Here is a 17,160-nt window from a genome sequence, read left to right on the forward strand (position 1 = left end):
AAATGTCCACTTAGGTCTCAGAGTACTGTTTTCCATTCTTTCTGAACAAAAGACACAAAACCCATAGATTTTCACAGCTTGTTTACATATAATAGAACTAGCTTTTTGAAATTGTTTTTTGTAAGTCTGTAAGAAAAGTCTACCCCAGCCACAGAGTATGGATCCCTTTTGACTCTTATGATAGGAGATTTTGTGTAGATATAACACATATTGAATATGCTCTTAAATTTAATGTTCATACTTTTAAAAGGTTGAAAGTTTGGATTTTGGTAAATATTTATTCCTATATTAAAATATCAACACAAGGGCTGAGGCTGTAGCTCAGTGGCAGAGCGTTTGCCTAGCATGTGTGAGGCACTAGGTTTGATCCTTAGCGCCACATAAAAATAAACAAAGGCATTCTGTCCATCTACAATTACAAAAAAGAAAAAAAAATTTAAATCCACATGAAGAGGTTATTTTAAATGTAGAATTAAGTTTTAGTTGTATCATGTTGCAAAATGATGGATCAAAGTTGCTTTGAAGCCCACCAGAACTGAACATATGTGGCAATAGACATCCAAGGATTCTACATAGATGGATTAGTGCCTCTTCACACCACCTGCTTCAACAACTTGGACATCCAGGGTTTTTTCTTAAAGAAAAAAAGGAGATGAACAAGAAAATATTGCAGGGTTTTTTTTTGTTTTGTTTTGTTTTCTATTAAGCAATCCAAAGAGTGTTTCCTTTTGACAGTTCACATGATAAAGGAGACATTTAATTTGTCATTCCAGAAGAACTTTAAAGAAACTACCTACTACAGGATTTGCCCCTGAATGATATGTGGTAACTATCCAATGAGAGGAGAGCTGGAGATTTATTCTGCCACTGACCTGAGCATTGCTGTAGGGCGGGTAGATCAACATTTTTCCATAAAACAAATGGACAGAACAGTCCAAAATTAGACACAGGACATTTCATTTTGCATCTTTATTTAATTTATAAAATGATACTACTTTATTTCACTTCTCCTTTAAAATAAGTTAATGATTTTGACTGTTTTTAAAATAACATATGACTGAAGTCAGAGTATAATGCAAAACAAAAATAGCATTGTGAATACTGTATACCATTTATCTCTAGAAGAAAGGATGAAAAAAAAAACAGTCTTATTGTTGTTCATGTAGTTAGAGAAATGAATTCAGGAGACTTTGAGCAAAATCTCCAATCATTACCAATAAATGGCATTCATTCGAACAGATCTTTTTTTTTTTCACTATATACTTTGAAAGCAAGATTAAGAGCAAAACTTAATATCTCACAGTTTAATCATCCAAATGAGCTACTTCAAGATGGAAGGCCTTTAGGATACATGATAGCTTCTATATAAAAATGTATTTTTCCTCACTAATTCCTTACAAATCAAGATTTTAAAAAACCTAGGCAATTAACATATTTAGCCATAGCTATATCCTCAGGAACTTTTTCAAATAGTCTTTGAAATGTATTGTTCTTATTGATGCTGTTTTATCTATTATGAATTTTTACCCAAATCTGCTTTTCATGGAATACTTAATGAGGACTGTTGTCTTTTCATACATAGGGACATGATTAAATTTTCAGTATTCTCTAAGGCTTAAAGCCTTGATACATTAGAATTTTAAGTGAACATTGAGGAAAAATGAAGAATTAGACTCCTTCCTTTCTTTCTTCTTACCCTAATTCCTACCCACACATCTCTTTTGTGCCACTCTTTACAGATGTAGAACATTGGTATGTCTTGGAACTGTTTGTTTTTAATAAAGACTAACCCGTGCATTTTCTGTTTGTTTAGGAGTCAGATGGCCAGGGCTGCCCCTTTTGTCGCTGTGAAATAAAAGGAACTGAGCCCATAATCGTGGACCCCTTTGACCCCAGGGATGAAGGCTCCAGGTGCTGCAGTATCATTGACCCCTTTGGCATGCCAATGCTTGACTTGGACGACGATGATGATCGAGAGGAGTCTTTGATGATGAATCGGTTGGCAAATGTTCGAAAGGTAAAACTAGAAAACTGATTTTAGTTAGGGTGGTGTGAGGACATGAATGTCCACAAATTAAGGATGAGTGTATTGAGGCTTGGGAGGAAAAGGATTCTGGATTCAAAAGTAAGGTGAAAATGTAAGTTGTGTTGACAGGCTCACAAAATCATTGGTGGAGGACTAGTCTGCTTAAGGTACTCACACTGGTTTTAATCTTCACAATGACATTTAGTGAGAGTGTTTATATGGAATGAGACATTAAGACTATCTTAAGACATGTGTGAACAAAAATTTAATAAAGGGCATTCTTAAAACTGAACTCTGCTGAAACTATTCTTTGTTCAGTATAGAAGAAGCCTCTGATAGAATTATTTTCTTAGCAAGGACATCCTGTCATTTTGTTTCTAAGAGGTCATGTAAGATTTGTGAATTTGCTGTAGTCTGGGATTTGCTCATCATCATTGCCAGTTCACTGGGAATGGACGCTACTGTCCTTTGGAGTTTGTGTAAGCCAGCTCACAAAAGATGATTCAGTGAACCAAAAATGCCAGTTGAGTAATTATAAATCAGAAATGTAGTAGTCAAGAGAACTATACTCTTGGATATCAGACTACCCTCTGTACAGAAATAAACTTAAAATTCAGGTTACATTAAGAAGCTTTGTGCTTCAAAAATTAGAAATGGGAGCAAGTGTTATGCAAGGGCCCACAGATAGGGTGCCACTCTTCCTGCTGACTCATGCAGACACGGCTAATCAGTCATAGCACTCTTGCCCACTGAGTTTAGGCTTGGCCTATAAAACCTTTCACTGTGATTCATTATGATTTGGCAGGTAACATGAAGACTGTTTGCCATACAGGTGAAGTGATGATAATGTGGTATGGCATCAGATTGTGTTCCCTGTGTAATTCTATCACCATAGTAGGAAAATACCTGCTGCAGAAAACAGAGGATGTGTTTTTTTGAATTACCTCAAGGCTGTATCAAACTTTGCCCAATGGCAAACTCGTGCATTTTCTGCTCCAGTGTTCTATGCAGACCAAAGATATTATCTTAACATTTTTTACAAAAATTTTTTTACATACAAAGATATATTGGTATCACAACACGTCTTCTCTCAGATCTTGCTTTGCACTGGGATGCCTGTTTCTTCACATCATTAGCTTTTCATAAATTTCCCAAACTAACTCACAGAAACTATAATATGTTTCAACCTTGATGCCAATAGCTATATTTAGTGTTTAGTTTAGTTTTGTATCCCATTGACCCAAGATACAGATGAGAGGAAGTCATTCCACAGCAGTCCTAAAAGATGAAGAAGGGAAAAAAAATTCAGATTGAAACAGCACTGAGACTTGAGTCTCAAACCAGCTCTAGTTCTGACTTTAGGAAGACCTGGAATAAAGCCTCAGCTATGTTATAAAGTAATACTGGAATCTTAGGCAAATTACTTAAAATTCTTTCTTCCTCAGTTTTCTGCTTTATGAATATGAACAATGACTTCCCATTGAGTCCTGAGATGATCAAATGAGATCTAGGATTTAAAAAGATAGTGTCATGTCACTGAAATTATGAATGTTCACTACTTAATCACACATATTAATTAAATAAATAGTATTATATGGTAAACATTCAGGGATACATCTCATAATCTGAATTAGTTGAAATTATTTTACCTGTCTGTGAAAAATCTCCATGTAGGATGTTGGAAATATTGTTACCTGTGAAGTAGAACACAGCGCTCTGAATCCTGGTATCCCACCCACTCACATGGCCAGGTCACCCAAATACTTTGAGCCTCATCTCCTTATCTGAAAAATGATAGAATAGCATGTACCTCCCAGAGTTATTGAGATGATAAAATAGTATATGTTATTAATGTTGGTTTTATTGATTTGTGGCCATTTTTTCAATGAAGTAAAATAACTTTTACATGAAATATAGATTTAAATGATTATATAGGTACCTGCATAATTGCATTGATTTTATAACTTGATCTGCAAAGTCTCAAATATCTGCCATCAGACCCCTTATACAGAAGTTTGCAGTCTCAGTTTGAGTACACTATGTGCATTTAAAGAATGTTTATTGAACACATGGATGATGGGGAATGACAGAAAAGTATTTGAGAAACATCCAATAGTGCAAGTAGTTCAAGGGACCTGGGTGGTAATGTTTTCTAGCCAGGAAAAAAGCATTTCAATTTTCTTTACTAAATGGGTTTTCTTTTTTCATTATTCCACATAGAGATGGGGGCTGAAATTATAAAGTAATTCTTTTAAGAAGTTGTATACCTTACGGCTTGAGAAAAGGATACTTCCTTTTAGGAGTTTGGGAAGAGTTGCAGTCTTGCCCTGTTTTCCATTGAATTAAGTGGGAACTTGAGGCTCTCTTCAGTAATGGCAGTGACAGGCGATAGGAAACCATGGTAACCTACAATGAGAAGCAGCTTGTCCCAAGGTGACTGTGGTGGTTGACCTTGATGTTTTCACCTACTCCCAAGACCATGCATACTTGCTTCTCTCTGGCATACTGGTAAGCTTTCCACTGGGGAGCTAAGCGGTTTTGACATTAATTCTCTGTGTCCCAGAATTTACACTTCAGTGGGTTGTGTCAACTAGCAGAGCTTTCACTACAGTCAGCCTTAGACTTTCCTATGGCAGTTATTTATTTTAGAAATTTAAAGTTCTTATAGTAGTTATTTGTTTTTAGGTTGAGGAATCATATATTAATTAAATGTCATTATTCCACCAGTATGCCTCTAGTCAGTTAACAGATTTTGAATTTTAGAGTATTTTGTCAATGTCTGCACTTAACTTTCAATAAAACCTACATTTTGGTATAGATAACAAGCATGAATTCTTTCTAAATAATTGGAATATTGTTATGACATTATGTTTCTGTAGTATTTCATATGCATTTGTGTTTCCGGAGTTAAACTAAATTTTGTATTTAGAGGACGGGTTTCTTTAGTCTAATGATTTTTCCACTAGACAATTGATTCTCAAGTCCATGGACAATACCTTGTTATCCTGTGTTCCTTGATACTTAACCACACTCAGTAAACATTTTACTAAATGAATTAACAAATATATGAACATGTGCACACACACTGTTCCTGGAGGGCAGGGATCTTCTTTTTTTATCTTTACTCCAATCTGAAGATGAAATACACATATGCAAACAGCCAGGTCTAGTAGATTTTATCCAGTTCTGTATTATAGGAGAGGTATTACAAACATCACATGGTTACTTTAACACAACAGCTCCTTTATATGGGTTTTCTTCCCATCTCTTTTATAATCATTCTATTGTCTCATTCATTCATTTTCTCATTCATTTGCTCAAAATCATTTCATTTTCTCAACTCAGAGAATGACTACTATTCATTGTCGGCAAAGTGATTCAGTTTTTTAACCTGCCATTTCAGATGTTCATTTTTCTCCTCTTCTGTGAGCTAGTTGATAACTATATTGTAAAATTGTTTCTGCCCAGCTTAAGCATATTGCACTCTTTAAATTAGTCATGCTTCCATCATAGCATGGAAGACTGAATTGATTGTATATTCCTGTTACCATGGTGATGTCCTACAGCTGGAGTTTATAAATAGTGGCATGCTGGACATATAGCATGTATTTTTATTACTTGTTTTATACCACACATTTTAATAATGACAATCTTTACAGAAGCAAATAGAACATGTAAGTCTATCAAACATTAAGTCAACTGTGTTCCTAAATAGAAAGTATTTTTATGATTTTTACTAGAAGATGTTTTAGATTTGGCTCGAATTTATATCATAGCTTGAATTTTTGAGCTGTCAGATTTCCAGGATAATTGGAGTGGACCTGATGCCTCTGCAGAAGGCCAGGTGTAGTTGGTAAGAAGTCACAGTCTTCTAACTTCAGTAATATTAGAGCTAGGAAGAGGTATTCTTGCTACACAGAGATTTGCTTCATTTTCTTAAATGTGTAAAAAAGTCTTACATCAGCAATTATGTTGATGAAATATGTCACCAAGTACATAAAATTAAATGCAAAATAAACAATTTGCATAAAAATGTGTCTGTGAACTGATCTAGTGAATGCACCTAGACTAATTCCTATGGCCTTAAACATTACATTTTCTTAAAACAATATTTAAAATTTAATAAATGACTGACTACATTAGAATAAATGCAGATATGATCAGAGATTAAGGGAATTATTATTATTATATATATTTGTTTTAGATTCTCCTGATGTTTCCTTCATCAATTTAAATGTCTGTTAATGAAAACTATATCAACTAATTATTGCTTTTTGTAATAATAATATGCGAAAAAAGACTTCATAATAATAATATGTGAAAAAAGATTTCCTGATCCTGAAGAAAGGGTTATGTATGCAAATCACAGTGCTTTTTTAGTATTTTTTAGGTATTGCCTTTTTGTTTTTTTATTTAGTTCCCAGCCAGAGTGTGAGAGTCCATGTTGGCACAGTAACGGCAATTAAACAAAAGTGAAATACAGAATTAAAAATAAACAGAATGTAGAATATTTCCCTCAACTGGCAACATTTATACCTCCCAAGGGTATTCAGAAATATATAGAGTTTTTTTTTTGTTTGTTTGTTTGTTTTTGGTTTCCATAATTATGTAAGGGTGTTGGAACTGGTACTGAGTGGGCAGGGCTAACTTGTCTTGGTTCCACAGTGTCGGGTTCCTCACCTGTGCCTTGCTGCACTCCTTAGTGCAGTAAGAGGCACAGGTTCATGGTTTGTTATTTAATTGTTGTTTAATCTGTTTCCTGTGCAAAATAGTGGTATTTCCATATTAATGAACAAAAGAAACTACTACCTCATCCAGCTGCTATGTGATGTTTTAGATGAGCTTGAATACCTTCATAAATGACTTGAATATGTAGCATATTAGGAGAAGCAGGTGCTTCAGCTCATACTAAGTCTGAATCTACCTCCTCTAGCCCAACTGTAAGTGTCTTTTAAGAATATCTTGTGCCTTGGGCTTTTTTTCACTCATAGAGCCTCACATAGTGCCTAACACACAGTAGGCCCTTAAGAAGGTTTTTTTTTTTTTTTTTTTTTTCTGCTGAGTAATCAGTGGTGCCCACTGTTCTGTACTGTTTTACAGTAGAGCTAGAATCCTAGAATCCTGGAATCCTACTACATAAATTCTTGTCTGCCTTTGCTACTTAGTATCTATGTGCCTTGCATTTTGGAATTCCCTTTGTACATTGGGTACCTAACTATGAAAGCCTGTCTCTCAGAGTTGAGATTAAACGAGTTAATACAGATAAAGCCAGGTGAAGAGTGCTGGCCCATGGTAAGTAAGTATTTGTTATTATTCACATTGTATTTTCATAGATTTAAAACACCTAAAATGGCAAGTGCAGTAGTGCATGCCATCCATCTTAATGACTTGAGGTCTGAAGCAGGGGGATGCAAGTTTGAGGCCAGTGTAGCAGCTTAGTGAAGCACTAAGCAACTTGGTGAGACCCTGTCTCAAAATAAAAACTGAAAAGGGCTGTGGATGTAGCACCTTTAGGTTCAATCCCCAGTACTAATCAATCAATCATTCATATAGAGCTCCTAAAATACTGTGGTATTCAGAATTCAATATAAGTATATTTTGAGACATCCGTGGAGGTTTTTATATTAGATACTCCTACCTTTCTTTTTACTGGGGAATAATTAGACACCAAAACATTGCTGTTTAGCAAGCAGTTGTTTACTTTTCTTTAATATACTACTATATATAGTTTAATTGCATGACCACATTAAAATAATTTACTGCTAAGCCATGTTTCATGTTTGAGAGTCAGAAAGTGCAAAGTTGCCTATATGTCAGCTGATATTTTCAGTATTTAATAATCTGTTAGTTTATGGTATCCTTATTTTCTATATTAATAAGTGAATAAAATGATTAAATATTCTCTAAAATAGGAAGAAGAACTACACTAACCAAATAGTAATATTTGTTGTTTAAACCAGCTTTACCTGGTGTATTGGGAGCAACAATGATTTCACATGAAGACATTTTTTCTGTAACTGAAATTTATACCTTTAATATTCAGAATGTTCTTATTTCTCAGCCATTTTTATGGAAATATTTCTGAATTATATGTTACCCTTCCCTGCCTTCTCAAAATTGCTTATGCAGCTCAGTGAACCAAAGGGCATATGAAGCCTTTACAAACACCAAAGACATATTTCGAGGTCCTTCAGAGAAGAAGTGTCGTGTCGCCCTTGTGTAGTTATAGTGTTTATTATTTTAATAGGGTGGTGCCGTTGGGGTTACTACCATGGATGAGAATGTTTTATTTGAAAGTAGAACCTCTTGGAAATTTTGGTAACTACCCTCCTGTCAAACATCAAAGAGAAGTGACTTCTTAGCTGGGTGTGGTGCCGTACTCCTGTAATCCCAGAAATTTGGGAGGCTGAGGCAGGAGAACTGCAAGTTTGAGACTACCCTCAGCAACCTAGTAAGACCCTAAGCAACTTAGTGAGACCCATCTCTAAATAAAAGATAAAAGGCCTGAGGATGTAGCTCAGTGGTAATGTAAAGTGCCCCTATATTCAATCCCCAGTTTCAAAGAAAAAAAGAAAGAGAAGTATTCACATCTTACTCCTAGTATTTCTCTCTTTCTCATGTGTTAGTTTCTGTTTTCCTTTTCTTTATTACTTCTAATTTGTAGTATTTGAAAATTTCCAGAAGTTACTAATGGAACACAGATATTAGTTCATCTTTGTTTTACACACAATCAGATATTCATATTCTTTAATTAGGTAGCATAGTGGCTTCATTTTCTTCCTGTAGGAAGAAATGCAACAGAATTTTCCCATATTTAGGATTTCTCTGTTTCATTCTAAGTTTCTCTCTCCCTAAATTCTTATAGATTGAAACGGGAAGGACAATTGTGGATAAGCAGGATAATTGTACTGCTTTTAAACTACATTTCTTATACAAACTTTTGTTTATATAAAAGGGACCAGTGTTACAGGTATTCCACAATAGATTACATGAGACATTTATACTTGAACTATAAACTACACATGGTGTGTGACCATAGGCACGAATGTTGCAACAGTGTGTAGTTTCTGAATAATATTCTCTGTGGGTTATTTTAAATAAGTAATATGAGAAAGTAAGAAACAAGATAATGGTTAGCAGCAAAGAAAATAGAGTGTTTTCTTGCATGTGATAAAAATTTTATCAATGTCCTTTCATTAATTTTCATGCATTTAGGGAAAACATTGACTCTCTCAGTCCTTCACACCCTCCTTATTATAACACATATATCTACCTTGTTCAGATACGAAAATTCATTAAGTAAAAATCTTGCTGGAAGTATTATAAAATTGACTGACTATCTCTGGGACTGTCAGAATTCTTACCTTATTAGTAATTGGAGAGGTTTCTTTCTGTCCTGTTTTTATAATAGCCTGACTGGGCTTGAAGTTTCTTACCAAATGTTTTGCCATTTCCATAATAATGGATCTTAATAAAGTTTTTTTTTTAATCATCCTTTAAAGGTGTGGGTAAAATGAAAAGTGACTAAATTAGAAGGAATCCTGGAATTTTATTCATAATTGCTGAGGGTACTGTGATGGGCTTTTGACTACTTTACATCTTGGGCTTTTCTGTCAGGATTTTATGTTAAAATTGAAAATGCAGAGCCTTTATCTGTTATAGTAGTCATTAGCATCACATTCTAAATGCTAAAGGATTTTGTAAATTTTGTCAGAGAAAGAAATAACAGAATATTTTTTTTTACTTCTTCTGTCAGCAGAGAGCTGGGGAAATTTGGTAGGTATGTAGATATAAAACAATTCAGTGTAGCCTTTAAATTTCTAGAGTACCCAGATCCCAATTTGTGAAAGGTGTATTCAGCAGCCACCTGTACTGAAGAACTTCAGAGGAATTACTAGTTAGATATGCTGGTGTGATGATGCTATGGACAGAAATCAAGGCAGGCCAGCCTTTGGATTTGGAAAAAAAAATTGAAACTAAAAAGATAATTTATTCTAAAGTTCTAAAAGCATGTGTACTACTGTGGAAAAAAATTAGAATTATCTAAAAATAAAGAAAAGGAAATGGAATTATACTCAATGTTTTCCCTAAATGCATGAAAAAAAAAAGAAAAATTTAATGATTTTGAATAGTGTGCAGTACATTCTGTGTAATTAATTCAGTGTCCATGACCTATTTTATGCTTTATTAATAAGTTAATTACTTCATTTTTTTCTTATATTTCTTGTTCTATATTCAAAAAGTTCTATGATTCTTTCTGTAAACTATATATGCTTAAAGATTTCTTTGTAAAACTACTCTATGAAAGTGGAAAGTTGAGAACACAGAAATGTTTTTACCAGGAGAATGGTTATGTAAATGCCAGTACATCTATATGATGTGCTCTTTAAAATCTGTTCAGGAAGAATATTTAATGGCAGCTAAAATTCTTTTGGTGAACTGTGAACCAATGTAGAGTGAATGGTGGTTAGTAACAATCATCAATAGCTATGTTTTTAAAAAAATATTTTTATATTTTCCTATAATTCTAAAATTTTCTGTGGTGAAAGTATATTCTTTATATTGAATAAAGAAAAAGGTAAATAAGAAGAAATTGAAGACACAAAGGGGATTTCAAAACAACTTTAACCCACAATAGCAAACAGTTTGCCAAGATATATGACCCCAAATTTAGGAACCTATTCCTAAACTACTGTTCCTTCTGTAATTTGCTCTTTCTATTTTTAAGACACTCTAAGAAAAAAATAAAAGAAAAATTTGTACTTAAGTCAATTTTAAGTTACTTTGTCTAGTGTCACTGTTAGTAACAGCAAATGATAAAGCACTTGTGTATGGCTTTAGAATGCATTATAAGACTATTTTTTTTTTTAGTTGTTTGTGTTTGTTAGTATTACTTTGTTTAGGTCTGAAAGAATAATTGTCTGGGACAAAATAAAAATAACAGGTTGGGATATACTATTTAAAGATGTCTCTGATGGAATTATTTTTTAGTAGTGAAGATGAGTAAGCTGTGCCTAGAATTTTGGAAGTATTTTAAGAGATTGAATTTTCGTTCCTTCCACATCAAAATAGTATTTCTAACTATATTGTCAAAATAGAAAAATATTTTTCATTTTCCAATCAAGAGGGTCCATATCAACAAAATCCTAGCTGTGATTAATCAGAATTTAAATAAATACTTTACTATTATTCAACCCAAGTTGTTTTATGCTTATGTATGAAGTATGCATTTTTATACAGAAGGGAGATAGTGATTAAAAGGCATACTAGACTAAGTTAGCCTGGTTCACAGCCTGTGAATTTAATACTTGCCAGGAGATGATTCCATGCTTGTTGGCTATTATTATTTTCCCCAAACAATTCCATTATCACTTATGGGAAGCAGAGAATGATAAATGCTCTAGTGATCTGAGAATGGAGATTAGAATTGTGGAAGAATAAGATTAGAGGAATTGGTTGGGGGCGGGGGAGGGGGCCAGGGAGTCATCTTAGGGAATGATATAAAGTGCTAGAGTAAGGGGTGGCCACATCCATTTGTCAGGTCTCAGCTTTAGAGTCATTTGTTTTACCTGATGACTACAGGTGCTGGGGAAATTCTGTTACACTACAACTGAAATCCTTTAAAATGCCAAAAAGAAAAAGAAAATGCAAATACAGATACAGTGTTGGAGTTTAAGGGAGAAAAATGTGTATTTTGTTTCTCCTTGAGGGAAACAGGGCAAACTTTTTATTCTTTAAAATAAGCGAATATATTTGGATGTAATGAGTATTTAATATTCATGAAACTTAATGATATGGGCTGGGTTTGACATTGTGCTCAGTGTCTTTTCTTCTAAGACTTTCAAACAGGAAAAAGAAAAATATAATTTCGGATTACTCAAGTATATTAAAGTGAGCCTTCATATGAAAATCATCTACTATCTATTTCAGTTTTGGGTTTGTTTTGTATTATTTTGCTTTGTTTTTGGTTCTGGGGATTGTACCTGGGGTGCTTGCTTAATCACTGAGCCTCATCTTGAGCCCTTTTTATTTTATTTATTTATTTATTTTTTTAATTTTTGAGACAGTGTCTCACTGAATTGGCTATGGCCTCATAAAATTGGTGAGGCAAGCTTTGAACTCAGGATCCTCCTGCCTCAGCCTCCTGAACTGAGTCACTGGGATTACAGATACGCACTTCTGGGCCTGACCTGTTTTCAGATTTTCACAGGACTTGAATTTTACCAACAATATAAATCATTGCAAAGGTTTGGTTATCCTAATTGTAGAGTTGTTCATAGAAACAGCAAAAAGTTCAGCAAAGAATAATGCATTACCATCCAAAGGTTATAGTTAAATTATCTACTTTTACATGGAAATTTTACTATAATTTAGAAGAACTCAGGAAAATTAATGTTATGGGGAATTTAGTCTATATAATCAGTAAAGATGAAACAGTTATTGTTCCTTCACATAATAATATTTTTTTCATAAACTCTTTCTAACTAAACCCACTGAGGAGAACAGTAAATAATCACCTACAGAACACAATATAAATGGTGCTAAGCAAGCTCTGCTTCTAATTACATTTACAAAGCTGCAGAGAATCCGCTTATCTTTAAGTATCCAAAAGTTCAAGTTTATTACTTTGCCACACACATTGGTTCAGATATGTGTTTTGAGGATTTTCATTATGCCCTTTCAGTATCTAACAAGCTGTTCACCCATTTCAAATCAAGTCTATCCAATTATTTAAACAAGCTAAGAGTATAGTTAACTGCTTAAACATTAGTTAGTAATTAATCCAGTCTAGGACTAAAGTCAGATTCTAAAGGTGGTGATGGGCTGTTGACTCTGTCAGAATTATGTGTCCTTTTTTAGGTAATGAAGGAAGTGGGAAATATTTGCAGAGGAAAAAATGCCTAGAGGAGCATAGATCCTATTTGGCAATCTTTGCAGTGTGTGCAACTAGCACTGAAAAAATGTCTGGAAGTCACTAAATGAATGAAGTCATACACATCCCCTGTGTGTGTGTAGTGGGGGTGGGGATATTGTTTGAGCTAGGAACTGTGTGAATTGCTTTTCTTTTTATTCTTCTTTTTAAAGGACAGTAGCCAGATCATCAAAGTATTTTTAATCAGAGAGCAGTTTTGCTAGTTCTAAGAATACATAATAAAAATGGTGGGTCTTGATCTGCAGTGCTACAGTTCTGTGATGTAAATAGTTTTAAGTCATAAATGCTTTCTGTTCTGTTTATGATTATTTCAGAATTGATTTTGTTCCAGAAGTTCTGAATTTGTAATCACGTGAGGCCCTGTGACTTTTTGGGTAGAATTATCCTTTTATTGAGATCTCTAGCTGCTTTAAAATCAGTTTATGATTATGGAGATTCTGCTTTTTCCTTTTTCAGTTTAGTGATAATGGGAAAAAATTATACTTACCCCAGTGAGCCAAAAGGTAGATGAAGAAGAATCGTGAAATTACCAAGAAGAAAAGTTTCTTAAAATTGTCATGCAAGGGCTAGGGCACTTGCCTACATCTGCAAATCCCTGGATTCAGTCCTTAGCACCATATACACACAAAAAAAAATTCATATAAAATTAAGTCAAATTTTATTGAACTAGTTTAAGTTATTTTGCACAAAATGAGAAAGATAGAAAGTTTTCAGTTTAGCAAATGTCATGACAATTTTCAGGCATATCTGAGGCATGGTCGAGAAGCTTCTGCTTAGCCACTCAGATTTATTTTATTTTACTTTTCTTTTTAAATTTTTTAATTGACATAATATTTGTGTATATTTATGGATTATAGTATGGTAATTTGATATATGTACTTTAATGTATAATTAATAAATCATTTCCATATCCTCATTTATAATTTTTGCAATTATATAATTTCTGAAAACTCGGAACTCTTCTACTTACTTAAAAATACATAATAAATTATTGTACTCTATAATTGCCCTACTGTGCTATAGCACACTAATTCCTCCTGTCAACTGTATTTTGTTGCCCATTATCTAAAGTCTCACAATCCTTCCTCCTATCACACCCTTCCTAGAGCTTCTAGTGACCACTGCTATACCGTCTCCTTATATGGGGTGAACATTTTAGCTTCTACCTATAAGTGAGATATACAGTGTTTTCCTTTTTGTGCCTGATTTATTTCATTTACATAACGTTCCATCCATGTTGCCACAAATGATGTGATATTATTCCTTATTATGGTTGAATAATATTCCATTACATATGTACACATTTTCTTTATCTGTTCTTACATTGATAGATACATTGTTTTATTCTGTATCATGATTATTATGAAGTATGCATCAATAAATATAGGCATGCAGGTATCTCTGATAATGATTTCATTTTCTTTGGATATATATAGCCTATAGCCACTCACATTTATTTTTTAAAAGCCTATCCAAAGGGAGGCATAACTCCTCACTAATTAAATTTCAGCTGGTTTTTTACTTCCTTGAAAGCATTATAGGAAGGAAGAGAAAAAGAAACTTGACACTTTGACAAACTGTTGAGTTTTGCTATTGATAAACTATATATCAGGCAAGTAATCAAGGTGAACATCAGCAGTGATGGATCATGTTCATATTATAGACCCTTTGATATGAGATGGTCAAGATGACACTTTCCTTCTGTGGTCCTCTTCCCAAAAATTTATAACCCCAGGCTAATCATTAAAACATCTGACAAATCCCAATTAAGGAGCATTATAAAATATCTGACCAATACTTCATAAAACTCTCGTTCATCAAGACAAATGAGTGTCAATAAACTGTTAGAGCCAAGAGGAAATTTAGGGGGCATGATGACTAAAACTAATGTAGAACTCCAGTTGTGATACTGGGGCAGACAAAGGACCTTGGATGAAAACTACGAAAATGTGAATAAATTATAAATTTTAATTCATTAATCAAAAGTTTTACACAATGTAACTTCATGTGGATATAAACACAGTTCTATTGTTCCATCTCAGTTAGGTAAGGATAGAATAGCTAACTCTTCCTCAGTGTTGCTGGAGTTCAAACTAAATGATTAGGTATTGACATTAACTTCTTTATAAACGTAAGAAAAGTTAGTAGGAAAATGGCTGAAGGGCAAGCTTAAGACTATAAAGAACAGCATTCAGAAGGAGATGAATATCAAAGCATATTAAGATTAATATAGTAGATTACAAAATTAAGCCTACATCTTCGAAGAGTCAGTAACATAGCCTTGAAAGGGAAACCCCCTGATTTTATCAAAACAGAATATTGTTTATTCTAGTATAGTTATTTGATTAACTATAATGGCTTTTATGTTAAATAGCAATCTGATGATATGAATTAAAGCAGACACAAAGATGAACCAGTTCTTCCAAAATAGAAAAAGTCCTTGCTATTGGATTTAAAACAAACAAAAAAAAAATTTGTAGCTGTAGATCAACAGAATGACTTTATTTTATTTGTTTATTTTTTATGTGGTAGTGATCAAACCCAGGGTTTTAGGTGTTAGGCAAGTGCTCTGCCTCTGAGCTATAGCAGTTTTTCTCACCTGACAAATGGAAAACTTATAATAGCATAAAATCTTACCAACTTTTGGCAGAAATATAGACTTTTTTTAGATTTCATTAATTGTTTAAAAAATTAACTTGGAAGATTTCTTTTTTATGTGAAGGTTTAAGAAAAAAATTATTTGGACATAAACCTATTTATTTTAAGCATAATGTTATTTTTAAACCCCACCCAATTTAACTGGTTTGCAGTAATACAGACTTTATACTGGACACATTTCATATGCAACAAAGCAATTCCTAACTTTTAGAATGTACGAAGTTTTAAGAAGATTTTATAATCTGGATAACCAAGAATGATAGCATTAGTTCATTGTGTATTTTCATCTCCTCAATATGTAGACCAATTTCTTGAAGAATTTTTGAACCTGATTGCAAAGACTTCTGCTCTTCTTCCTAGGTACTTTGCAATGCATAGAAGAAACTTATCAATCTATTCTTTCACAATATTAACCTTAAGGGATAATGGGAGCTCCCCCATCCATTATTCAAAGTTTATTTTAAGAAACGCTCAATAGCAGACACCTTATTCAAAGAGAACTTCTCCTTAATAACCAGAAAGCTTACACTCTGCATGTGGAAGAAATGGCACCATCTTTCTCATTTTCTTTTCTAGTGCACTGACAGGCAGAACTCACCAGTCACATCACCAGGATCCTCTCCCCTTGCACAGAGAAGAAAGCCTCACTCGGACCCTCTCCAGATCCCCCATCTCAACCTGCCACCAGTGCCTCCTCGCCTGGACCTAATTCAGAAAGGCATAGTACGTTCTCCCTGTGGTAGTCCAACTGGTTCACCAAAGGTAAACCTATTTCATTAGAAACAGAGATAACAATTCTATGTGACAATTATTAATCGCTTAGGTTCTTTTAAATACATTACTCATATTTCTTGTGTTTTTAATTGTTTATGGACAACTTTGATGGGCTTCTCATTTTGTTTATGGTGAGCCCATTATATTCCTTGCTTTATTACCATAAAAGTTACATAATTATTCAGAGAGAGCACACGACTGTATCCCCCTGATTTGCTAAAATAAATAGCACTGTAAGTATAGTTATTCTGTAAAATGGATTTAAAAGGTCATTATAGGCATTAAAATAATTTGCATGCTGTTATCAAATGATATTTTATACTCATTTTCATAATGTCATGACAAGAAAAATGTGATGGGAGTATATTTGCATAAGGGCTTAAGGTGTGATAAATTATCACCCATGTTTCAAGGTGACTCAGAAGAGAGAATTATATGTACATTTTATACCCAGAGGAATTAATTACAACAAATTACAATATTTGCAAAGTAATTACATTACTGTTTAATATTAAAGGCATAATTCTAACTCTGTAAATTTAAACCTACTGTCTATTTTAGTTTTATGTGGATTCTTTTTTTTTCTAAATTTGATACTAAGGACATATTTTACTTTATTAATTGTAAGATTTAAAAACTAATTCCATTTAGTAATATGCTTTATAATCCAAAATTAGTAGGATGTGCAATAATTTTAGCAGTATTTGCTTTTCCTGAATTATAGTTAATTTGGTTTAAAGCTTATATGAAGACCTATTTAGGATGTGAC

The 17,160-nt window shown here is 33.5% G+C and overlaps 1 protein-coding gene across 4 annotated transcripts in view; it reads left to right on the top strand.

Annotated features, from left to right (window-relative positions):
- Positions 1 to 17,160, top strand: part of Cblb (Cbl proto-oncogene B) — a 205,516-nt gene that overhangs the window by 140,915 nt on the left and 47,441 nt on the right. For all 4 annotated transcript variants that reach the window (XM_071615386.1, XM_027943202.2, XM_071615387.1 and 1 more), the window contains 2 exons: positions 1,814 to 2,017; positions 16,194 to 16,379. In XM_071615386.1, the coding sequence (XP_071471487.1) occupies positions 1,814 to 2,017; positions 16,194 to 16,379 (390 nt within the window). The remainder of the gene's footprint in view (positions 1 to 1,813; positions 2,018 to 16,193; positions 16,380 to 17,160) is intronic.

Source organism: Marmota flaviventris, chromosome 8, assembly GCF_047511675.1.
Source record: "Marmota flaviventris isolate mMarFla1 chromosome 8, mMarFla1.hap1, whole genome shotgun sequence".
In the NCBI taxonomy this organism is placed as follows: domain Eukaryota; kingdom Metazoa; phylum Chordata; class Mammalia; order Rodentia; family Sciuridae; genus Marmota; species Marmota flaviventris.